At 37.5% G+C, this 27,707-nt stretch overlaps 1 protein-coding gene across 1 annotated transcript in view; it reads right to left on the bottom strand.

Annotated features, from left to right (window-relative positions):
- The window catches only part of LOC134226697 (dopamine D2-like receptor), a 1,014,775-nt gene that overhangs the window by 727,022 nt on the left and 260,046 nt on the right, over positions 1–27,707 (bottom strand). The window contains exon 4 of the mRNA XM_062707645.1: positions 24,182–24,372. Coding sequence (XP_062563629.1) covers positions 24,182–24,372 — 191 coding nt within the window. The remainder of the gene's footprint in view (positions 1–24,181; positions 24,373–27,707) is intronic.

Below are 27,707 nucleotides of genomic sequence, written 5' to 3'. Positions count from 1 at the left end.
CGGTTTTCACAATGCAATTTACCCTAACGGCAATGTTACCAATTCTCATTTAGAAACAATTCATATTAAGCCTTTCTAAATGTTAAAAGTATAAACGAAATTTCGGAATGATCATAACTACGGGAGTCAATTGTTTTTTTTTTAATTGTTAAATATTGGAAATAAAAATCGATTTACTTCCAAGATTACAAATAGGTTGGAGAATAAGAATGCAGAAACTATTCCACTTTTTGAAACGCCCTAGAGTAGAGAAGCAATTCAGGAAATTTAACAATAATAGCACCATCATAACATCTCAGGCAGTCCCGAACTATGATGGCGCTATTGGTCCAATAAGAGGGCCCATTCTTCCCTGGGGATAAATTTTGATACACATTTGATTGGAAACATTTAGTCCGCATTTACTTTCATACGAGAATAATAATAAAATTATTTGGAGACATTAGAATTTAATAATTTTAATGAATGAAATTGAGCTTGAGCTTGAGCTTGATTGACTGCTCGTAGTTGCTACTCCATTATGACCAGATCAGCTGTTCTTGCACAGGGAACCAACAGATGTTTGCTTGGGACTAGCACACATCTTCAATGTACAAGTACTGGTGATCTCATTTGTTAAGTCATACTGGCGCCTGCCACGTCAGAATGTAAGTCAATGTAGGGAAGGGAGAGGAAATGGTGATGCAATCACTCGCCCACTGCAAGCCGAATATACCTCTGCACTTGCCACGAGTTCATGCGGAATTTGTTGGAATTTTTGGGGAGGTTCGAGAGGCAGAGGTCCGTCTTGGTTAACGAGCTGCCAATGTGATAGATAGGAGAAGGTAACTGATGGAATTTCTAATTGGATGTAGGAAACGAGCTCTATAGTTCATTTCCAATTCTAGCAGATTACTGCTGTCCGTTCTGCTGTCCGAAACAAGTGAGATCACGCACTGAACTCATTTAATAATTTTAATGAATGAAATTATCGATTTATTCGATTTCAATAATTCATTTCTGAACAAAAAGTTTTGCAACGAGTTGCATTCCTTTGCTTTTGTGATAATTAGATTTACTGCTGCGCTTGATTTGCTCAAATGGGCGTCCACGCCACACTACTTTCGCATGAAGGCTGCCAAATGTTCCTTATTTGTCATGCTGACTTGTACTGTTTGATGAATAAAAAAGCGATATCGAGGCTAATTAAACTGAAGTTATTTTATAAGTTGTTCTAAAATAAAGTTCTGAAGTGAGTGCTGTTGTAATTAAAAATTGCTACATCTAAAGTAAATTCTTCTAACGGATTCCACTAATAGATCAAAACTTTTAATTAACGAGATTAAATGCCAAAATACATTCTTGGAAAAACGCTCAAAGTGATTCCGATGATAAATCTTCAATCAAAACTTTACCTTTGGATCTGAGAGATCTCATTGGTCCAATGGATCGAAGTTGCTGCCCTCGACGATTGAATTCAGCTGAACTGAATCCGTGGCAATGTAGTCAATTAGCGAATCCGACTACCTTTCAACAACTTTTGAAATTTTAATTAAACAAGATTGTGTTTCATCTTTTTTAATTCAATTAGTTCTAGACAGTATTATTTTTGCTTTCTGTCAATAGTACTCTAGCAGTGTAGTGTCGACAATAATCGTCCTTGATGGGTGAGTTTGATGAATAGCGCTATCATAAGTTCCAGGATGATAGGAGGAGGTTTCGATCATTCAGTAATATGGATTAAATCACTCAGTAGTTTGTCAACAACTCATTTCTGATACCGAATATCAAAATGTTTTTTTTTTTTGTATCTTAATTTGAGAGGCTTTCAGCCCTAGGCTGGCTCACCTCAGGGAATATCAAAATGTGTTGAATGGTGGACCTTTAGCGGGATTTTTTCCTACATCTCTGTCAAAAAGTTTATGTTACGGAGTTGAAGCGCCATTTTTAGTAACTTATTCTTATAGTTATAGTCGCATCGATCGCCTCACCAGTTATCAAATACAGTCAGGTCAACCTTTTCGGTCATCTTCACAAGATACCCTGCATCTAGTCGTTTGGGAATATTGCGGTGTCCCAAATATTACAAAATAAGCGTTGCAATAGTCTATCGGATGTCATGGGGTTAGTTTTGAGCATCTCGGTTGACTCCCGGGGCTTTGTTCGATTTCATGCTTTGAGTGACCGTTTGGATCTGAAGCTATTATACGCCGAACCCTAGGGAGATCATGCCGAAGTGGTGTTGGCCTGGCACAACGTCTATTCCGTACAATAAGAAGGCTCCGTTTCCATTTTCGGCTGACGCAGATGTGGTTGATTTGATTTTCGGTGAAAACGTCTCGGGAGACCAAAGTAATCTTGTGAACCAGACGATGGTGGAAGAGCGATCTCCCAATCATCATGTCTTTGTCACCAAAGAATTCTGCTAACTTTTCTCAGACCAAGTCTTGGACACATCTGTGACATATTTCCATCGATGAAAACAAATTTAAGAAAAAGTTACAAACAAGCAAATGAGGCGAAAAAAATCTGACAACCAACCGCAAGACTGGAGCAAGTTGGCCGAGTTTGTTAAAATAAGTGAAACACATAAAATGAATTAGGGGAAAATGTTTAGAAGTGGGAAAAAATAGTGTTTATAATTTTGTAACATGCAGGTACGTTAAAAATCTCAACTCTTTACTTTTTCGTCTCTTTTGACATTTTTAAGTAAACTGGAGAGTTCGAAGTGTGCCATGAGTTGATTTGAATGTTTTTTTTTCTCGCAAGCGTCAAATGTTTTAGAGGTTCTTCAAGCGATTTTTGTTCAATCACAAATATTCGGCCGCTGAAACTCAGATGAGTGAAAAAAATAAATAAAAGTTCTGTTAAGTGCTACCTAAATATTTATGAGGAATTTTTGAAGAATTTTGTTTGTGGCTAGGAAAATTGCTATGTCATCAAAATTTGTTTTTATTTTATTTTGTTTTCAAGAAATCAAATTTAAAAAAAAATGGTTTTAGGTTGCCACGTTTGAAGGTTGAACTGCAATATCGAGTTGATGAAGCAGAAAGAAATTGGGGACGAAAGCCATTTTCTAGATTATGGTAGAATCGCGGTTTGCTTGTTGTGTGTATGTCAAACTTCTTCGGTAAGTTCTTTTTTAAGTTTTTCATGCACCTACATAATTTTGATTGTGTGCAGTTCTTCGCATCCCTTTCTCTTAAAATAAGATGCTTCTTCGAAGTTCTTTTAAGCGCTACGGAAATATTGCGCTGTATGCAAGGTTCTATTAAACGCAAAAGCATCAACCGCGCCACGTATCGGCAAGTCTTAGGGCCGATGTCCACGTAGCGGTTTGACGCGTTACTCGGCGTTAAATCAGACTGGCACACGGCAAGCGGTTATTTACCGCAAAACTGCTTTATAGTTACTAGCTTTACAGTTACATATTTCGACCTTAACAGTAAGGCCTCCCACAGCGTTTTGTACTAGATTCCACTTTTTAGACAAGTGAAGCATTTCATTGACTAGAATTTGGAGTTTAATATTTATTGTAATTGATGTTCTAAATTTTCTGCTAATTTTGACTGAAAAAAACTTAAACTACATGATATTTGTTTATTGGTAAATCGGCAGGTTAATGAATGGTAAATATAAAACGTTGCGTTGTCAAGAGACTATCGCATAAAAGATTGATTACATTGATCTTTATAACACATACAATAATTAAATTGAAACAAAAAATGCACAGATATTAAAAAAAATGAACTTTAGAGTGTGGATGGATCTAAAGTGAACTTAATAAAAGATGAATGACCAATGAGTCTAATATAGTTGAAATTCATGAAAGTGTTGGTTATATGTGTCCAAACAGTGTCTATTCAGAGAGAGAGAAATATTGGATTAAAAATAGAAAATCGCATATAAGAGAACATAACAGTTTTAAAGTTTCAATTGGATAGTAGATGAACGAGTGCGGGTTCGGTCGTGTTTCCTTTCCTAAATATTATTTATAAGAGAAGTGAGAGTTAAAAAAATAAACTTTGTAGTGTTTTTTTCGATACATTAATTTTTCAATTGGATAGTAGATGCACGAGTGCGCGTCCGATCGTGTTTCCTCTAGCATGCAGAACGATCGCGTGATCATCGGAATATACTGTTCTGCGTTGTGCGGGTGAGTAAATAAATTAGCAAGTAAAACTTGAGTGCAGATGTGATCGTTTTTCCTTTAGCACGCAGAACGATCGCGCGATCTTCAAAATATGTAGTTCTGCATTGTGCGGTCGTAAGTCAATTGATTAGTGCGCGTTCGATTGTGTTTTTATTTGACTCTCGATCAAAGTACACGTTACACCCGGCATACCGTTTACCAAAACGAACCCTGCCACACTCCCTACCCCATATATCCAACATCCCAGTGATTTCTCGTGGAAGTGCAGATGACTCGTCGGCTTCTATCAAAGCGAGTATCACGTCAACAGTTTCCTACCTATTCCCTAATTGACCTGCATTCGGACACGGCCGGCGCTGGTATTGCTTGAATTTGGGTCACCAGTTCTTACACATTGAAGATGATGTTAGTCCCAAACATCATCTGTTGGTTCTCTGTGTAATTACAGCTGGCCTGGCAATAACGGAGTAGCAACCGTGGGCGGTCAATCATGCTCATGCTCTTTTGACATTTTTAAGTAAACTGTTTACAACTATTTCTACTACTACTACTACAACTCTACCACCTCACTACTTTCTTTTCCTCCACCAGAGTTTACTTACGTTTGCTGCCCTTTAATGCTGCTCTTTGGGAAAATTGGTTGAAATTTGTAAATTAGCATTTACTAAATTTTCAGCTCGGCCAACCTACCCCACTGAATGTTTTTGAGAACAATAACAATTTACAAAAGTGAGGTTACCCTGGTAACATTTATACCATTTTGTATGATTTTATCAGTATTCCTTTTTCTAATTATTTTGAAATAATGAGCAAAGTGTCGTGGAAAGTGGAAAGTCGGCGAAAATTATTCATTTACTGATTATGAGATTAGAAGATTTATTGAAGCAGATTTTACAGCAAAATTATTTTTACTGGAATGTTTCTGAAATTGTTTTGCTGGATACAGAAATCAAATCAAGTTCCAAAAAATCCTGAAGAATTAGAGAAAAGGAATACTTGCAATGGGGAGGGGAGGGGGTGGTAGACTGAGATTATCTCTAGGAGGAAGCATTCTCCATAACTCCTGAACTGCTAGGGAGGAATCCTGCAGAATCTCTTGAGATGAAAAAAATTCAAAATTCTCGGAGAGTGAGTTTCCCAGAATACATGGCACTATGGTCCAGGATACAGATTTACGCGGAAAGATGCATTTTACGCCAAAACTATATTTTTTTAGAAAAAACTGTTGTTCTACAAAATTGTTCGAAACAGTAAGGCCATCATTATGGTTCTACCGAAAAATAGGGTGGCCCATCATATAAAAAAAATTAGAAAATTCGGAATATTGACATGTTATGTTCTACAAAGTTGTAGCGGAGCTTATTCCATTCAATTTCGCTAAAAAAAAATTTCTGTAGCTCTTAAGTTGGCTGATTTAGAGCAATTTTACCTAATTGGATTAGGGTGCACCTCAAAAAAACAGTATTTTTGATCTACTTTTTTTGTTTTAGATTTCTCGAAAAAGTCGTGTTCAGGTGACTTTTAAAGCTCAAAAAAATGCAACTTTTGATGGGTAAATATGTTCAATATATTTTTTCGATAAAAAGTTATAATCGTTTTTCTGTCAAAATTACATTTTTTTCATAAGTTGATATCTCCGGTTAGGGCAGACCAAAAAATATATTTATTATGTCAAAAAATTGCGGATATGTTTTTTTTATCTCAAGTTTTATCAATTTTACTAAAATCATGTTTTTTCAAATAAATTAATAAAACTCGACAACGGAAGAAGATACAGACGATATTCTTATAGCAAAACACGCCTTTTGAAAAGCCCCAAAAGTTTTCAGAAAATAACATTCGTGAGAAATGAAAAATAAAAAATCTACAGCTTCAACACTTTTTTATAAGTTTTATCATTATCATCGTTTTGCAAGATTTACGAGAAATGATGCATTTGAGGCATTCCACGGGGGCATGTCAGTCGATCCTGAGCGACCATTTCGAAAATATTTGAAACTCTGCACAGTTTTTCAATTTCATCTAAATCGTCATTTTTCGATATCAAATCTTCATATTGAGTCACGACTAACTTTTCAAAAGGGTGTATGTGAAAATGGTTCAAAAATATTTAAAAAGCTGCACAGCAAAAACGGAATGTTCGATTGTTATGATTTTTTCAGCAAGTTAGACAACTAAATGGTGATTCTTAAGAAAATGTGCACAGTAAAATAAAATTTTTTGCCTTTAAAAATATCATTTTTGTCACAAAAACTCAAATATCTCAAAACCCTATCTTTTTTCGAACGTAATTTTTTTAGGGAAAACGGTCCATTATATTAGCTATCTACCAAAAAAATTTGGTGATGGTAAACTAATAAACAAAAAAGTTATGACATTTCAAACATTTCACAATTTTCACATTTAGTAAAAAAAAATTTTCTGTGTAAGTTATTTCGAGAATTGCAGTTTGATGCAGATTTTATTGTTAAGGGACGTGATTTAAACAAGTTGTTTTCATGATATTTTGATTTAATTATTCATAGCATCTATAAGAAACTTAGACACGATCCAGTGTTGTGATCAAAGTATTGATAGTGTCATAATTTTCATTGCACGTGACTGGCGAAAAATTCTTTTAATAGTGTTGAAACCTGTTGATAATAACGTTGATAGAAACATATCAGAAATGTTATTTTTAAGACAAAAGCTGCAAAATCAAAGATTTATATACACGTGTACGTCTATAGTTTACCTGCAAAAAATATACCTCTTAGAGAATAGACTTTATGATCGGGAGGAAACGGGTATCTTCAACAACAACAAATGCATGATAGGAACATACCATGACAACGCCAACGAAAAAGCAAAAAAAGTACGACAACTAAGGTTGTTAAAAGATCTTATAGTAATTTTTTCTTCAGTCAAGCAAATGACACCAAACTAGTCAGTAAAAACTTAAAAGTGATTTTGTTTATTGAAATATTACGAACAACATGAGTAGCCGCTTTCTCAACTGTTGTAGGCCGTTTGATGGAAAGAAGTGTTCAAAAGAGTTACGAAATCTCACCGAAAGCACCATAGATAAACTGAAAGCGACTGGTTATGCTCCAATGTCCACATTGAATACAAATTTACGCATTTGCACGTCCTGCCGTCTAAACGTTGACAAAAGAGCAATCTGTACATCATCGGTTGAGCAGAGCGCAGGAAGTTCGAAAACGACAGCAACTGAGGAATTGCCAGATGTATCGACAACAACTGAGGAATTACCAGAAGTATTAAGTGCTGAGAGCCTTGCCACCGTACCATCAGCGAAATCTGTTTCAACAAATCAATCGGAAGATGAGTGTATCCAAAAGGTCAACATCGAACGCTTTAACGAGGGCATAGCTGGGATAAAAGTGACTCCGATTAAATGGAGTAAGATGGACTACGTTTATTACCCGGAGAAAAAATACCGTGAAATAAACGAAGCTGTACGAAGAAACCTCTTCAAATTAGGACCTGATGATGTGGAAAATACAGACTACGATGAGGTAATTATAAATATGAAGGAAAGGTTCTCGAATGCAGCCACGACAAGGAAAGAAAAATTATTGATTTTGTCGATGCTGCCAAGTTCGTGGTCTATTCAGGATGCCATTGATAAGTTCAAAACCAATAGAAATACAGTAAAAGAGGCAAAACAATTGAAGAATAACTGTCTTTCAACCAAAAATACTAGGTCTAGTACTGCATTAACAGATGAGACAAAAGAAATAGTAGTTCAATATTTTGAAGATGATGAAGTAAGTCGAGCTATGCCTGGTCAAAAAGATTATGTATCAGTAAAAAGATGGAAAGCGTCAAGCAATCCAAAAACGATTAATGATGACGACTTTGAAAGAAGCGTACACACGCTTCAAGGAAATTCACGATAATATTAAAATAGGTTTTTCCTCATTTGCAAGCCTTCGGCCAAGGCAATGTAAGCTTCTTTCCAATTCAGGAACACATAATGTGTGTGTGTGCACAACCCATGAGAATATTAATCTTATTTTACATAGTTTGAAAAGAATCAATTTAACAAAGGATATTAAAATGTTAACTGGTAGTCTTTTGTGTGAAAATACAACATCAAATTGCTATCTACGATCTTGTTCGGATTGTCCAGATTCTTCATCATTGGAAAATACTTTATTCGCTGAGTTTGAAGAAAAATATATTGATCAGTTATCATTTGAGCAATGGGTGACCACGGATAGGTGTGACATAGAAACTATTGTAAAACCTGTAGATGAGTTTGTCTAATATTTTTGCTTGAAATTAGAAAGTTTAATCCCTCACGATTTCATTAAAACAGAACAATCCAGCTTTTTAAAAAATACGAAAAATACATTACAAAATGGTGAATTTTAGTCATTTGTGATTTTCTGAAAATTACAGCTTTGTATTGCAAGATGAAGTGCAGTCCCATCACTGGAACGTACAACAAGCTACAATTCATCCATTCGTTATTTATTTTAATGGAAGTACGCAAATTGAACACTTAAGTTTTATTATAATTTCCGAAGATTTAAGACACGATTCAGTATCCGTAAACTTGTTCATTGAAAAATGATTAACTTTTTACGCGTTGATAAGCATAAAGAAGTCAAAAGATATATTTCATGTCTGATGGAGCAGCGTCGCAGTACAAAAATCGTAAGAATTTTTCGAGCCTATGTCAATTTAAATCAATGTACGGAATTGATGCAGAATGGCATTTTTGTTACATCACATGGCAAAGGTCCTTGTGATGCTATTGGAGGAACAATAAAGCGCATGGCCACAAGAGCAAGTTTAGCCAAAGAACGTGAGCATCCAATTAAAACTGCGAAAGAACTTTTTGATTGGGCAAATCGTAGAAAAGAAAAGATTTAACCAAATTATCATTTTGTTTTACTACTACTGAAGAGTACGAAATAAAGGCTTCAGAGCTCAGCGAGCAATTTAATAACGCGAAAACGATCCAAGGAACCCAAAAATTTCACTGTTTCATTCCATTGTCGGAAAATAAAATTAAAGCAAAACTATACTCAAACTGTGCTGATAATAATTCAAAAGTGTTCGATATTTGAAAAAATTTGAATAAAATAAATAAAAATAAGTATTCATAAACTGTTTTCATGATATCATAACCCATACCAAAATTCAAACCCAAAACTCTTAGAGTTTCTATAACAACATTGTGTAACTGCCACATTTAATTTAATACTTAGGATAATATTAATTCATTTTATTTATTTATACATATAATATTTATACATATAATATACATAATATCGATGAATACATAAATATGGAATATCATACAAACAACTTGTTTAACTCACGCAAGGCCCTTAACAATAAAATCAGCATCAAACTGCGATTCTTGAAAAAAATACACGGAAATTTTTTTGTTTACTATATGTGAAAATTGTGAAATGTTTGAAATGTCATAACTTTTTGTTTTTAGTTTACCATCACCAAATTTTTATGGTAGATAGCTAATATAATGGACCGTTTTCCTAAAAAATACGTTCGAAAAAAGATAGGGTTTTGAGATATTTGAGTTTTGTGACAAAAATATTTTAAAGGCAAAAAAATTTTTTTTACTGTGCACATTTTCTTAAGAATCACCATTTAGTTGTCCCACTTTGCTGAAAAAATCATAACAATCGAACATTCCGTTTTTGCTGTGCAGCTTTTTAAATATTTTTGAACCCTTTTCACATACACCCTTTAAAAAGTTAGTCGTGACTCAATATGAAGATTTGATATCGAAAAATGACGATTTAGATGAAATTGAAAAACTGTGCAAAGTTTCAACTCAATAGAAAATCATGAATTAAAAATTTTCTTAAATTTTGATGCTGTTGCTTGGAATCGCTCATTTTGGTCTGAAGCATACTTTATAGAAACAAAGTTTGTTCTACAAAGTTGTTCTGGATACTTGGACCCTTATTATAGAATTACCGAAAAATAGGGTGGGCCATTTGAAATTTTTATTTTTTTCATTTTGCGGAATATTGACATAAAATGTTCTACAAAGTTGTAGCGCAGCTTTTGCTGTATAAACTTTTTATGTAGCTCTTAAGCTCACTTGTTTAGAGTAATTTTACTTACCAGGATTAGGGTGTCCCTTAAAAACAATATTTATGATCTGCTTATTTCATTTTCACCTTCTGAAGACTTTTGGGGCTTTTTACAACGCGTGTTTTGTTATAAGAATATCGTCTGTATCTTCTTCCGTTGTCGAGTTATATCAATTTATTTGAAAAAACATGAATTTAGTAAAATTGGTTAAACTTGAGATAAAAAAATAAAATATCCCCAATTTTTTGCCACAATAAAGAATATTAATTTCTCTTTCAGAAGCCGTGTGAATATATTTTTTTGGTCTGCCCTAACCGGAGATATCAACTTATGAAAAAAATGTAATTTTGACAGAAAAACGGTTATAACTTTTTATCGGAAAAAGATATTGAGCATATTTACCAATCAAAAGTTGCATTTTTTTGAGCTCTAAAAGTCATCTAAAGACGACTATTTCGAAAAATCTAAAATAAAAAAAGTAGATAAAAAAATACTGTTTTTCTTAGGTACACCCTAATTCAATTAGGTAAAATTGCTCTAAATCAACCAAATCAAGAGCTACAGAAAAAGTTTTTTTAGCAAAATTGATTGGAATAAGCTGCGCTAATTTTTTTTATATGATGGGCCACCCTATTTTTTGGTAGAACCTTATGGCCTTACTATTTCGAACAATTTTGTAGAACAACATTTTTTTTTAATATAGTTTTGGCGTAAAATGCATCTTTCCTCTTAAATCTGTATCCTGGACCATAGTGCATGGAAGCAGAAATTTCATGGGGCAGGTTCAATGGTGCATCTAGGTAAACATGTTGCCAATGTGATAGGAAAGAAAAGATAGCATTCTAATCGGAGGCAGGAACATTTTCAATTAGAACTGAATGATAGAGCAGTCAAGTTTAAGACATAGGATAGAAAATGGAAGCGGTATGAAATCCATTCCCAGTTCTACCGATTGCTAGGAAATGAAAATTATACAAAGCAGGAGGAATGGGAATTGACCCATCACCTCCTGCGTATGAAGCAGAAGCGGTAGCCATATGTTCACCCCGTTTATCTATACCTCTAAACAGATTTCGAAGAACAGGAATATCTAGAGGATGCCGTAATTTCCCAAAATCATAAGAAGAAGAACTTCCCTGAGGTTAATCCCCAGAACTCCTGGGAAGGAATTCCTTGAGTGTGGTTATGGTTATTTCACAATCACAAAAAGCGAGGATTATCAGATTATATATAAAAACTTATTGGGCCCTCCTCAGCCGTGCGGTAAGACGCGCGGCTACAAAGCAAGACCATGCTGAGGGTTTTCGGATTGGAAATGGTCTCGACTTCCCTGGGAATAAAAGTATCATCGTTTTAGCCTCATTAGCATTAGCATTGAGCATTTCGCACAAATTCGTAGGTGGTACAAGCCAAGACTATTGTATGAGAGTAGCATCACTTTCCGTTACCAAAGATATTGATTTGGGACTAATCACTACCTCTTAGATAGAAGCAATGCACTCTCCAATAGTCGAGATCTGTCCTGGCCACGTCCTTGCGAATGCTGAGGAAGGGGAAGGATGGTTAGTTGGACACCTAGTTAAGAAAGATCCAAAGAACTCTACGACCTCTCATAGATGCCACGGGAGGTTTTGGGATTGTGTGGGAGGTTATAACAGTAGGAATCGTTTTGGTAGAACGTGAAACACAGAAAGATCTAAGATAGAAATACAAAGTAGAAAAGGGACGAGCCTGGAATTGACCTCGACCACGACCTCCTGCTTATAAGGCAGAAGCGGTAGTCACTAGACCACCGAGCTCGTCTCATCGTGTTAGCCTCATGATATACAAATGCAAGAATGGGAACTTGGCTTAGAAACCTAGCAGTTAATAACTGTGGAAGTGCTTGATGAACACTAAGCTGCGAGGCGGTTGTGTCCCAGTGTGTGGATGTAATGCCAATAAGAATGTAATGCCAATAAGTATACCATGAGGCTAACACGATGATACTTTTATGCCCAGGGAAGTCGAGACAATTCCCAATCCGAAAATTGCCTAGACCGGCACCGGGAATCGAACCCAGCCTCCCTCAGCATGGTCTTGCTTTGTAGCCGCGCGTCTTACCGCACGGCTAAGGAGGGCCCCATTTTTGCTTGTAGCTGACAATTTGACCATGGTAGACCTTAAACCGTAAAGACGCTTCGGAAACCAGATCTGGCTAAGACGCTTTTGTTTCTACGACGTGAGCCAGAGCTTCGGCCAGAGAAACGGCAGAACGAGAATCCAACCCGGTGGTGACTCCTCGAGCGAGCGTGGTTTTGGGTCTGAGGTAAGAAGAAAACCAACAGTCACAGTGTGGTCGATGTTTGACAAATCAGGTACAAACACCGAGTGAAACTCGCGCGAGAAGTTCGGAACCTAGCCGTACAGGGAAAAGGAGGAGCTCGCAAATCGCCAGAATTCGGTTTCTTTTGAGAGCGCTAGTATATGGCGAACTAAAGGTAGACCTCTCATCACCATGATACAGATCTAACCTCAAATATTTCGCAGATCAGACAGAAGCCAGAGGTGAATCGCGTGGAAGAGCACCACTACTACGGTAGGCAAAAAACTGTCTACAGTTTGAAGAATCAGTCAGGATTCAGACAGGACAAAAGCACCCCATCGTTTGGATAAGTTAATGAGCGAGCAATTGGTGATCATTGTCGTTAGTAGGGTGTTAGTGTGGTACCGAAACGGTTGGCCTGTTTCGGACGGAAACCTCGTCATCAACGACGAGCACGGCAAGGGCCTCGGAGGGACCTCATCCAGCATCCCGGTCGCGCTGGACGGCCAGAGGGGTCTCCAGCGAAGGAATCAGCCTTGCGGGTCGTGCGGAGAGCGACGACGCAGCGAACAGATGGTGAAAGCGCCCAAGTAGCCGGTACCGTGAGTAAAAAAAAATATGTTAGCGTGTAAGAAGAAATGAGTAGAGAAGTTAGGAGCTAGTTGAAGGGGAAGATTGGGGCAAATGTCCCAAATATATGTATGGAAATATGGATTTGTGGCTTCTTTTTGATTCGTTGGTGCTTTCTTAAAATTGTAGACGCTAAAACTAAAATCAGCATAATAAGCCACAAAAAATAGCTAATAAGCACATACAACGGTTTCCTGCACAACGCAGCCTAACGTTAGCTTCGGCACAAGGTTTACGTACACTGGATGACGTTTCGGATAAAGTGCTTTGGGCTCTCAAAGCCATGAAAAGAGAAGATCGGGATACTTGGCCTTTGTTCATAGTCTGCAAAGAATAAGTTCCCGGAACAAAACAACGTTTATGCCACTAAATTGCCGAAATGTCAGAAGTTGATAAAACGCTTTAATGCTTCCTAAACTTTATTGAATCGCGTAGTTTCATTCTGCAATTAATGCAACCTCCAAAAGCAAAAACAAGCATGCCACTCCAACAAACAGCAACTAGAGCAGGGCTGCCCAACGTACGGCCCGCGGGCCGGATGCGGCCCTTAGCTCCATTTTCTGTGGCCCGCGTCGTGTTAGAAAGAATACTTCATAACCGGCCCGAAAGTTTTTCTGTCTGGCTCGAGAAGCTCCTTCTTATTATTTATCAACTTTCCGGGACTCGCATGGTTCTTGATCGCTCATTCCGTCTCGTCCCTGTTGTAAACAACAGGCGACCTTTTTTCGAAGGTGTTGTACTTTTTACAATGGCGCGAGTCCCGAAAGGTTAATAAATCATGTAGGGGAACAGACGGTTTTGACAGGTTTTGTTCTATTATTGGCAGGGGGTTTTGTCGACCGAATTTTATGAAATTTGGCCACAATATTCTTTGATATGCAAAGAATGTTTGGGCCAAATTTGAACATAATCAGTCATAAAAAAAAACCCCTGCCAATAATAGAACAAAACCTGCCAAAGCCGTCATTTCCCCTAGGTTATTATTAATTGAAAAAAAAAAAATTAATTAACGAAGTTGAACGGAGAACTCGTTATGGAATGCATATCGACTGTTGTTGATATGATGTGCTCTAAAAAAGCCTCCTTCAGTAATATTAGTTTGTCATAAAGCGCGGCGAAGAATTAGAGTTTTCACAGAAGATTTGAAAACTACGTTACGTGAAAAAGCCACCTGCTTCTGAATCTGCCTAGTCACAATCGATGAAAATACTGAACGTAAAAAAACAAGGTACAGGTAGCTCTCTTAATAAGGGAAATTGATGATCATCTTCAAATTACAGAGGAATTAGCAGCTTTGATCTAAATGAAGAAAACGACTACCACAGGTATAGACCTGAGGAAAACTGTTGAGACCTGTATGAAAGAACTCTTATTTGAAAACTTAAGGCCTAACAACTGATGGAGCTCCGGCAATGATGGGAAAGAACATGGGCTTTGTGACACTTGAAAATCAAGGCAATTTTGTTTATCTGTTACTCGATTGTTAATCAGCTACAAAAAATAATTTGTGTTATTTCTCTGCATATTGCATTTATCACAAAAAAGGTCTATGTACAAAAACGATCAATATTCGTGTTTAGCAATGCTCGTTATTCAGAAAATCAACTTAACCACCACTAATTCCAAATTATGTTGACGAAAATGGAAGCAGAATATCAATGCACAAGCTGCATTATCCTGAATGGGTGAGTGGATTGGCCTTTGTATTAGATGTCACGAAACATCTCAATCGTCAACGACGAACTTTCATTATCCAACATAGGTACAAACTATTGAAACAAAATTGAAACAAATGGAAATCGCATCAAGTATCTCGCATTCACTCATACTTTGCGAACGGAATCGGAAAAGAACGATAAATGATGCATCCCGGATGAACCGCACAAATTACATCTTCCCAAAGCTGACGAGTGAATCCTGTATGAATATGTTTCGTATTTATTCGTACTGCATTAGCTTCGGGTTTGATTCATCACCATGTGGTGAGTGACTCCGGTGTGTGCAAAAGTGCTGTACACAGGATTTTGTTTTTACACGATTTTTTTTCGCTCGTATTTTTGATCGTGTGACTTCAATTTGCCACCAAACTCTTCGCAATATGTTTCAAATAATCCAGAATAAATCAAAGAAAAATCACATGATAATTAATATGCGTTTAACATTTAGGATGAGTGGAAAATTGAGAAAATGTAAATCGCGTAAAAACAAAATCCAGTGTACTGTTCGTACTGCTTTTGCATCGGCCTCGATTTATCTCCAGCAGAATTTGGAGATTTGCGATCGGATGCGATGATGAATGGCGATGAGTGGTGATGATGATAGAAAAATTGAATCATCGCAGTCCGCCGGCAAACATTGCAACGGACAGCAAGCGATGCGGGTGGAGAATAATATACCTACCTAGGTATGGGAGGTATGGAGCGAGGTTCAAATGATATCGCTGCTCGTCGTAGTTTACCATAGATTACTGATAGCATGACAAATTGAACATTATTTAATTCTATTGATATTGTTATGCGGATATATTTAATACTGGTAAACATGGCTTAGCATTTCTTATGAAGAACAAAACCAGAGTGTGCTATGCATCATCTTACCACATTGGTTTATGTGATTAGCACTGTTCAAAGAATTTATTCATTATAATGCATTGAAGAAGTTATGAATTGGGGTAAAACATTGCCCAAGATTTCAACGTGATAGCAAAAATTCATGTTCCAATAGGTTTTCGATATGTTGGCATCAAACGGAAGTCTTAGATTTCTAAAATAGGGCGCGGAGTGCTTCTTCTAATTTGTCTTCGGGGAACCTGTACTAAAACGGTGGTGCTGTTTGAAAGAGATGGCGCCACACCATTTAAAGTAAGGTACACTGGGGGAAGTGGAAAAAGGGGGTAAGTGTAAAAATCGATTCGAAAAATTGGAATTGTGCATACTTTACAATTTTTACCACGTCAGAACATTATGCAAGAATATACTTTGATGCTCACACTAATACTATGCTGAAATTTGAATGATACATACACTAACACGGTTAACGCTTGAACTGTAATTTTAGGTTTCGCGAAAAGTTGATTTTTGCATTCATAAAATCAATTTTTATTTGCACCATTTGTCCCTTTTTCCAGTGAATTTCTATCACAGGTGACCATTATAATACAATTAAACTAATCCCATTCAATTGGTAGTGGTTTGTACCAAGAAAGAAAATAATTCTAAGATTTTACACTTACCCCAGGTATCGAACACTGCGGGGGAAGTGGATAATATTCTAATTACGCAATTAGTTTCTTCCCTCCAGGGTTTATTTTAATAGCTGTGAATCTTAATATGTTCCTTCTTTGTTATCATTGTGATTCCAGTGGTGATTAGACTAATATAAATGAGAAAATGCCTGATTAATCCACCTATCGGTATTGATGCCTTTCACATGTTTTACATATGAAAAAAAATGTATAAGAAAGTTAAAAATAGCAGTGATAGGTAAATATATTCTATAATTCACATTAATTTTTATTCATAACAAGTTTCGCCGTCGAAAGCATTTTTTTTTGCGAACAAATTGGTTAAGGACAAGTGCTTAAGAATAACTGATAATTTTGTACGTGCTTTGCGCACACACATACATACAAATACGCACATACAGACATCATCTCAATTCGTTAAACTAAGTTGATTAGTCTATAACCTTGTAAGTCCCATTTTTCCTTCAAAAAGTTCATCTTTGGGGCGAACATATAGATTTTACATACACTTAGTGTTCGAGAAGGCAAAACCAGCTTTTCCCTAACTATTACGAGAATTCCTTGAGGATCTATTCCGTTAAGGTAATGAAATTATTCCACAAAAGATACTCAGAGCAATTATCGTAATGATTTTAGTTATATGTAACTACTCATCACTATTGAAGGTTAAGGTAGCATGGGTTTTCCACTTACCCCATTCCACTAGGGTAAGTGGAAAAACAACTCCTAATTTTAAAATCTATTTCCATAAATTGAAAGGTACCAAAATGGTATGAATTACCACACAGTGGGTGCAAAATTGACTGTTTTTGATAGCCCATTTTGATTGAACGCATTTAGATCATTTAAACTGGTTTTACACTAATTCAAACATGCACTATCGATTTTTCCTTTTCCACTTCCTTATGATTAGTTTCCTTGTTTGGACAAATCACCCATTCTCACCATGCGTAGTTCTCACCAACTACGCATCTCATTGATATAAAATACGGATAAAAAATGCTTGGAATATTTAATAGGTTTCAGTTCAAAACAATAAAAGAGCTTTCATTATGTCTCCATACTAAACTCTAGTTATTTACTTTAAATTTCTTCAAGGCTGTTCTCCACCTCGTGTGTGTGGAAGGAACATAGAAAATCTACTATATTGAACAGCAGATACAGCTAGTGTTTATGCTGAAGTTGAACCACATTGATACAAATACGCAACAACATAACATCATCTGTCACCTGGTAATGTATATTTGCAGTTATACAAACGGTGGTGGGGTACGTGACCCACCAAATTGAATGTTTATTCTGAAATTTAATTATATACGCAATTTTGATAATATTTCCGAAGGAAAGTCTTAAAAAATTAAAAAAAAAAATCTTCAAATTATTTTCTGAAGAAATTCCAGTAATTTCTAAGAAATTTCTGGAACAATTCATCAAGAAGTTTTCTGGAGTTTCACCAAATACAAATACTAAATTAATTGAAAGAATCCATTCCAGAAAGAAAGAAAGCATTTATAAAGAAATTTCAGAAAGGATTCCTAAATAAATTTTCATCGAAACTCCTGTACTGCCCCACCCACATAACAATAAAATTTCACTTTTCATCACTTTTGAGTTAACCCAACCCGGGCAGAAGCCATGAACAGAATAATAAAACATGATGTAGACTTAATTGATATGAGAGATAAAAGAACAGGCAAATATATCAAAAAATTACACCGAAATATCATTAAAATATCAACATATGCTATGAATAAGAACCTATAAGAACTAATGGCACATGATATTGATCACTTATTACAAATAGCATAACTTGGTCTTCTCATGATTTTTTTGGTGTAAAATATTGATATTATCGTCTGATCTTTTATCTCTCATATCAATTATGTCCATATCTTATTGTGCTATCCTATCAACATTTGATATTATCGAACTATTATCGTCTACTCGGGAATGGATAGTGTTGATCTTGTATGTCCAAAAATACAAAGTCATGTGCGTTCAATATTGAAAGTACTCGAATTTGCACAACCTGACTGCACAGAACCAAACACTGTTTAACCCTAACTAAATTGTTTCACGGTAATCTATCGAATGATGAACTACTCAGCAAAATTTTAATAACATCTAATGTAAAACATCATTATTAGATTTTTTGAAACTTTATATGAAACATGCGATTTGAAACATCAATGGCTATTATATCTGTATGCGACAAAAACGGCATGAGACTGGCATATATGCGAATGGGGGAAGTATATTAATTTCATAGGAATTTCTTATCGAATTGCAATATTTTACAAAGATATTTCCGAATTTTTTGAAGGATTTTTTAAAGAAATTCCCAAAAGAAGTTCCAAAGAAATTCGTAAAGAAATTTCTAAAGTAAATTCCGGAATTTCCAAAGTTATCGTAGACATCACGGAGGGCTTTCCCTGTAGGAGTTTTTATAGAATTCTTTTAGAAAATTAAAAATGTCGAGATATCCTTCGTCGAAAACATTCAATATTTGGCAGCCACTTAGCTTCGGACGGCGGAACTAAGCATGACATAAGAGCACGGATCAAGAAGACTAGGGCTGTTTGTGCGAGTTTACGGAACATATAAAGATCCAATCAGATTAGCCAAAAAATAAATTTAAAATATTTCCGAATCTAAAGTGAAATCTGTGTTTTTATACGCCAGTGAGACTTGATGTGTATTGAAGTTACTGGTGCCCCACCATTACCATTACCAGAACTCTGGCTCCGCCTATGTGTATAGGGTAAATGGGGTAAATGATGTATAGAGCAAATGATGTACAATCAATTAGCAATCCAGAAATTTTGTTCGAGCCTCCATGTCTGTTCTCTGTGTTATAAGGTACCGTCTTCAGGGAAACAGTGGTTCAAATGGTGATGAGAATGGGTCACTGTTTCGGCTACATAAAATTGAAGATTAGATTTAGTGTATCTGAGAACAAGAAAACTGAATTGAGACCTTTTTGAACGATTTTTCCGACCTCCAGACTGTCGGCGAGGACGCTGGCTCATTTTCACCCCAGACCCATTGTCACCCCCGACGACGGTATGCATTAATCCAATTTTTCCATGATACTTATTCTCGGAGTCGAGTGAGTAAGTTTAAAAAATAAAAAATCACAAATATGAAATTCGTAACAAAAAATTCACTCGTATACTATCAGTGATGAACTTTATAATTATTTAAAAATCACTTTAATAAAGAATAAAAAAATCTTGTAGCTATATTTCATATCTAGTAACACTCCAGATGAATTTAAGCCATAAAAATTGAAATGTCAATGTCAATTGTTTTACAAATAGGTCGTAAGTTTCGAGTGAAAGAAGGATTTTCAGTTGTAATTCGTTAAAAAACCGACAAAGATATACTTTTTCCCATTGGTATTAATTATTTTGTATCTCCTGTGTTAGATTATAAGGTGTTTAGCGTGAAAAATGCGTTGCTTTTCTTGTACATATATTTAATTTTTGGATTTTCGACGAAATTGCGTTTTTTTTTAGTTTTGTATTCTTTGTGACAAATATTTTCACATTTTCGAGTGGAAAATTAGTAGGAATGCAACTAAAAGCACTCGTTACGAAATTTCACGAGATTCAGCAGCTAAATGGAGCAAGAATGTATGTAAACAACCGTAAAGCCTTGTGGAGTCTAGCGCATTTGTGGGCTTTCATGCAGCATGGAAAGCAAAATTCTAAGAGCGGGAAATGTTTGACAACCAAGTAACTGCAAAATAATTTTGTTTATGGGAGTGATTTCAAAATATCCTTCTACTCGCTTGAGCGCAGAAAAGCGACTCTATCCGCAGCACCCAGCGTAAAACCTAATTTTTAAAAATATTTTATTTATTTTTGTTGTTGCTGAAATTGCGCTTGCAAGGCAGTGGCAAATATATTGCCACAAATTTTCCAATGTTTCTGAACTGTTTAATGTATAACAAACATTTATTCGAGTTCAATACCATGTTAACATTGCGTCTTATTGTTGTTTTTGTTAATTTATTGTTTAGATTCGTCTGACTTTCAAAGAGTAAAATCGTATAAGTTTCGACCCCATTACGTCGTCGCACAAACGCTACCGCTGTCAAGCGGATGCATCCCTGAACTCATCTTCAACTAAAAGCCCTAGATCTCCCAAATAACTTTAATGAAGACTGTAAGCGTCTATCTTTTATGTTTAAAGCGATATAACAATAATTAACGTCTGAATGTACTAAATACAAAGCTCGTGGCCTCGCGCTTCAAATGTTCCGAAAGGCTAAAGCAGAACACCTCTAGGTTCATATCCATAAGAGAATCCTGTGTAACGCTCCCTACAACTTCCAATCATACCCAATCATCATCACTCGCGATGCGTTTTGGCGATCCATCGCTCGTGATGCAATCAACAAGGAATCCGATGAACACTTTATACGCAAAGCAAGAATCCGTGCAGAAACGAATAACTGGTGAGTGCCGTTTGCTTCCAATTTGCAGATACTGGTAACTCAGTGATTGGCAAAAGCACGGATGAAAAGGGAAGCCCAAAATGTATGGTTTGGTTCATTGCGTATCGTGTTCTCACGCGTGACGAATACACACGAACAAAAGCTGTGGTATTCATAACCGAGCGGCATCTCAAGCGAAAGATGATGCTATGTAGGAATCAGTAACCCTGATTCCCACAATTGATTGTTGTCCTGTAGAAAAGAAGTTGTTGTCGAAGCCTTTTAACAGAAATATTTAAGCCCATTCGCTAACTTTTGAGGACATAGTCCCTCAACACCGTTTATTGATGTGAGTAATATATTTGGAATGTTTCAAATGGAGATAATTGACCTCCAATGCAGCAACGTGCTCAAATCTAAATTTCAGAAAGACTCATCTTTCGTAAGATATTTTCTCTTCTCAGAAGTACATATCTGTGTGGACAACTCCCATCAATAATGAAAGCAGTAAAAAGTAATTGTTGATCTTCATTATCTGCTTTCAAAATTCGATTGAAGAAAGATTATTCAAACGTAATTAAATCGTGTTTAGTCTTTTTCAAACAATTTATGGCATTCTGTAAAACTAAATGCCATATTTTGCTTTTGGTATTTTGAAAATGTGTGAAAAATATGTATCGAATATGTTTTGGCCCGCCAGCAAGTGGCCATTATGGAAATTGGCCCGTGGTTTGTAAAGGTTGGGCAGGCCTGAACTAGAGGAACAAGAACGTATGTTGTATTTAATTTAAAGCAGGTTTAACTCACCTCATCACACATTGCTCCACTTTTCAACTTTATTTGCATCGAGTTAAATTACAGACTCCCTAAACTTTGATGATGCCACTGTCGCCATCAATGTTATGGATCATCGGGGATGGCTCATGGCAATGTTTATGCACACTTTTGGTTTCGATATTTCATCAAACCAAACACTCAATCATGCAGCAATGTAACGATGTGGCTTGAGATACTCGAACCATAATTTATTTGCAGTAACAAACCAAATATACATATGTTCGCATTAACGATTGCGCCCTAATACCAGTTCTAAGTTTCGATGCAGAGTACACGAGCTTTGTTCGCAAATGACAGGCGTGCGGGGCCCTTGGTTCCGACATGTGTGCCGCAATTGTCATATCGCTACACAAATTATCGGGGAAGGGTCGTTTGGCCGAAAAAGACATTTGGTCGAATAGGTTGTTTGAAAAGTGAGAAATTAATTTTTTAATTAAATTAATTCTCATTCCTCATTCTCACTTCTCACTGTAAAACATGAGGAGCACGAAGTGAGTAGTGAGACGTCTTCGTCTTCCACTTCGCACTACTCACTTTTTACGGTGAGTGGTGAGAAATGGGAAGTGAAAAGTGAGACGTCTCTCTTCTCATTCTAATTTCTCACTTTTCAAATGTCATATTCGGTCAAATGACCCTTTCGGCCTAATGACTTTCGGCCAGATGGGTTTCGGTCTAATGTTTTGTTCGGCCTAGTGGCATTCGGCCAAATGGCTTTCAGTCGAATGGGTTTCGGCCAAACGACCCTTCCCCAAATTATCTCTCTACTGCGGCCTGCCTGGTTCTGGAGAAAATTACCAACACACTTCCACGCAAACCAGCTCCCATCAATAAGTGGCTGGTTTCAATATGAATAGACCTTGCCGATGCACTATTCCACCTTCCCGGCAAAATCGACGTACTACCAGGCACTGGATTATTTTTCCGACTACTTGAGCCTGGAAAATGCCTAATTGTTTTATCTGAGGATTAGATATCCCGACGGCTTCGAAAGTTTTAGGAACTCGAACAGTATAGTTTTCCTTCCAGATATCTTTCTGAAGAAGAACAGCTTTGCGAGCAACATTTTGTTGCACCGAGACGAATCGGATTTCTCATATCAGTCCAGCATAGTATTCGAAAATTACGACTAGAGATAATTTTAAACTAGTGCTCCAATCCGATACGATAGAGGCATTTAAATGAACTACCTAAAAAGGAAGATCGAAAAATATCAGCTTATTGAAACTTTGCATAGCTGAAAAAACACATACGCCAAAATGAAAAACTATCCGCGACTTTCATTTAGCCACGTGTTGCGAACAATGAACGTTCCGTGCACCGATCCTCACTCATAAACTCACAAGTCGTCCTCATTTCTGATTCCGTCGGTTTGTATATCGTAGAAAATTATTGCTCATCTGTCTGGAAAAAAAAAACGAGCGCTCGACAAAGGCGATGTTGACAAGCGTAAGTGTGGTTCAACGTCTGAGTACTTGTATGAAGGCAGCTGCGGAACACATAAATGTAGAGCACGTAGAATGTGCCGACGACGAGGCATTCGAGCACACATGGGCACGTCTACTTATGAGATGGAAAAATAAGCACCAACAGAAGCGCACGGACAAGCACTACGAATCCAGTGGCCGTTGTTGGTCCGATGTGACAGTCGGATTGTTTTGTTAATTATTGTTTGCACAACAGCTGGGAAAACGCTGAGTGCGGGAAATAGTTCGTTGTTGTACGTAGGAAAGGATACTCTTTATGTACTTGAGATTAATATTTTCTTCAACTTCAAAATAAATAGAATTTTTAAAAGGGCTTATGCTTCCAAAATCAAACTAAAACATTCTCGGTTCTGAAATATGTTGTGTTTTGCAATTTCATAAACTCGTTAATTCCATGGCGTTAATATCAATCGAAAATTTATTTTAAGCCCTTCATTGACATCCTCTCGGAAAGTTTACCGAGTTTTTACTTGGTAGTGAAGATTTACATTTCGTTCATTATTTTGCGTTTGCAATTTTTCTCTGAATAATTCACATACTCGAGTTTGACTAAATAAAACCGTAAAGATATCCCAAAAATATTTGCTAAATTCAACCAACTTCTCTGGCTGTATATCATGGAAAATCCGCTCATAACATTCCGAATACAATATACCGTTTGACCAAGAAGCATCCCGGCAGTTCCCTTATAGTCACATTCCGCCAGAAGTTTCTTTCAATTCCCAACATTTCTTCGCTCTAGTCAAAACCACAATGTTTTCACTGAAGCATATCTCTCATGCACCCAACCAACTACTTTCCCGCTTAACCCCTGCCCCCCCCTTGCGGGCACGATGACGTGATTCCTGTGTGGCACTATTCAACTTCCAGCGGAAAAACTCGTTTCAAAAGCATCTGTTCTTCGCCAACTACTTTGCCGCGCTCTTTCGACTAGCAAAAGCACATGCGGGCAACCGCTCACATACTTGAAACCAAGCCGCCAACGTACGTGAATCCGGGCTGGGTGGCTTCCGTAGTCGGTACTTACCAGGACATAGACGGCAAACGGCATCACCACCACCGCCACCAGCAGGTCGGCCAACGCGAGTGACACTATGAAATAGTTGGTCACCGTTTGCAAAGTCCGCTCCCGGCACACGGCCAGTATCACCAGGACGTTGCCGAACAGCGTCAGGATCGGAAACAGCACCAGGATCAGGCCCCAGTAGTTGTAGTGGTCTGCGGGAGAGAAAGAAAAGCGGAAGGTTAGATGAGTGGCTCCGGAATTAAAGCGTTTGCTATTTATGCATGTGATGCACTGGTATGCAGTTGTCGAAAAGAATGGTTTGTAGTTTTCGGTCAGCAACGAGGAAAAACCAGTCGAATGAACAGCGGAACTGCCTTGGTGTCCCCCATTATCAACTGTTAGGACTTGCCAAAACGAATATTAAGCCGGTAGCTGTATTAAGCTGGCTTTTCTTGGAATTGGATTCTATTAGCGAGGATACATTTTAGAAGCTTAAAGGCCGAAGAGTCTATGCTACAGCAGTATTACGTTAAATGATTGGGTGCCAATTTTTGGTAACTCGATACGAATGAGGAAATTTGCGATTGATTTCGAATCAAAGGATCAAAATCCGTACAGCTATTTTTAAACTAAATATTTAAATTGAAGCATTCTGATTGACTAAACTACCACTGTGAATAGTTCGATACGCACCTTGAGAAGCGATCCCTTCGATTTGTATTCCGCTTATCTTATGTAATGATTCGCAATTAGCAATTAAAACACAGTTACTTTTGGTGCAATTATGCTCTACACGAAAACAAAATGGCGGCCAAAACTCCGCGTTTGGTGGGTGCGATTTATTTTTGATTTTTATTGTTTTAATTTCAAAGCCTTCTTTCCATTTCTATGTCGTAAAAGCTTACTGCCAAGTATCTGAACAGGATAAGATAAATTATTACTTTATGATTCACCTTCAACCCCCTTTAATTTATTGATATCTCATAAGGTGGATGGATTTCGGTGCTGTACGGATTTCGGTCCCGCACGGTATCTCTCGTAATTTGTCCCACCTCACCGCCCAGCTCCTAAGCCTCCATGTGATAATGCATGCCTTCGACACTTCAAGCGAATACGATCAAAATCGCTTAGACAGTACTGTAAGAGGGGTAGGCTCGTTTGCCCGAGACCCAATTTGCCGAATTCCACTAAGCCGAGCAAACCATTAGGCCGAAACCCATCTGGTCAAAAGTCAATTGGCCAAAAAATGCATATGACCGAAAAGATCATATGGCCAAATAGGTCATTTGGCCGAACAGATCACTTGGACGAATAGGTACAGCACACAAATTCCCCATAGGTTACTGCAACTCATATGTAACCGGATTCCGTCACAATCAAGTTGCTGAAACCATTTTCATCTAACTTTCGTTGCTCGGGTAATGAGTAGTGAGAAATTATTGGTGAGAATCGAGACATTTTACTTCTCACTTCTCACTAATCATTTCTCACTTCACCCTCATTGAAAAAATGAGTACCGTCCCAACCCGATTTTGTCTATCCCTGATTTTGGCAACAACTGTTTTTGGCAACATTTTCCTCCTAATTTTGGCATAATCTCGAAAATGTTTTTTAATAACTTTTGAGAGCTATTTTTTATTATTATGGAATACGCTAAACATAACCAGAAGTTAATGTTATTAAGGTTTATATGCGTATTAAGAGCTCTGTAGGCAGATTGGGCCACAGAAATATTGAACCAAAAATCTGATTAATTTTCTGTTCATTCTGTTTACGTTTCTATGTTCCTATTCACAATTTCCCTCAAGTAACCAGCATTTTTCCTGGCATTATCAAAACCGATTCAACATCGACAAGCTGACCCCGCTTGATGTACACAATGTATGCGATACTGCATGGGTGATCCATGAGCAAACCAACTCCGGCAGATTCAATATTTACGGTGGGGGCCTCCTTAGTCTAGCGTTAAAACGCGCGGCAACAAAGCAAAACCATACTGAGGGTGACTGGGTTCGATTCGCAGTGCCGGAAGCTGTCTCAACTTCTCTGGGCATGAACGTATCATCGTGTTAGGCTTATGATATATAAATGCAAAAATGTTTACTCGGCTTAGAAAGCTAGCAGTGGAAGTGCTTAATGAAAATTATGCTGCGAAAAGGCAATGTCCCAGTAGCGGGATGTAATGCCAAGAAAGAAAGAAGAAGAAGAGTGTTAAAACTAAAAACGCTATTGACAGTAATGAACTTGTAACCGAAAGGCTTTCGTTTGTGATGGTAGAGGGTCAGTAGTGAAGTACCCTCTGTAAATTTACTACGAGATCGCTGGTGTCATTCTAGCTGGTTCGGTAGGCTTTTCGGTTAAGGAAAATGAAAAAAGAGTGAAATTTTTTTCTGATTTTTTTTATAAAACCCTGATTAATCCACCTAGCAATCTAGCGTTGGTGGTACCTTTCACGCGCATTAAAAAAATAAGAAAAACACATAAGAGAGGTCAAAATAGCACTTTAGGGGGATAGATTTTACTTGGATTTGCGGTCATTTGAATGCATTGCTGCAATCTTTGAAAAAAAAAACTATAAGCAGCTCTGTACAAGCGACCCGTGCCGCTTCCAAAGCACTTAAGCCCCATCAACAGGAGTGCCAACCGAACATTAGGATCGATACCAGTAAGGTCCTAATTATGGCATACTGGTCACGGCTAATGATAACGGAATCTGGATAGTGGATTGGAAATGACGATTTTGGGCTGACGGTCTTGCTGTTTTACTTCCTGAGTAAGGAAGGGTGACACCGGCTTGAAATGGCGAGTGGGCCAACAGTACGGTCGCCTCCGTCCCGTTAAAAAACTAGCAGTCTTCCAAATGCGTTCAATACTCGTCCTCCAATTTTTTAGGTGAGTACTAGGATCGGTTGAGATTTTCCCGATTGCGCGATCGGCTGTGAACACGGTCATATAAGTGCACCCGTGTTAACCCTCGAATGGACCTCACTGCTTGTAAAGATAATCCATGGATCATAAACGACTACGTACCATGGGTGGAGATAACGGTTTGGAGGGGGACCCTAAAGAATGAGTAATCCAACAAATCATACAGAAGCAGACGCAGGAGCGGCAAACCCGTTCGCCAGTAGTGGGCTGGTGAGATCACCAGTAGCAGTAGTGCTACATCAACAACAACATCAGCAGAAGCAGGGGCAACAGCAGCAGCAGGAGCAGCGGCTAGAACAGAGCGAGTTAAACAAGCCTCCCCAAAAGCCGAAAATAGTGACTGCAAAGAGATTGGTGGAGGAGCTCCACAACTTCTTGGATGGGAGAAACAATGTCCATAAGGAGATTAAGGACATGGTTCACTAGATCCGAAAGGCGTTAGTATCGGCAGTAAATGAATTCGATACCGCAGTGTTGAGGGCCGATGCAGCGGAGCGCGCATTGGCGCTGACTAAGGCTCCTGCTGCCTTAGCTCCGCCGGAACAGGAATATATCGGCACAGCTGATCCGTTACATCCTAAGAAGCAGGGGAAAGAGATGTTAGCTGGGTTGGAGAGTA

Source organism: Armigeres subalbatus, chromosome 3 (genome assembly GCF_024139115.2).
Source record: "Armigeres subalbatus isolate Guangzhou_Male chromosome 3, GZ_Asu_2, whole genome shotgun sequence".
In the NCBI taxonomy this organism is placed as follows: Eukaryota; Metazoa; Arthropoda; class Insecta; order Diptera; family Culicidae; genus Armigeres; species Armigeres subalbatus.
Note: the sequence above shows the minus strand (reverse complement) of the source record. Positions and strands in the feature narration are given on the sequence as shown.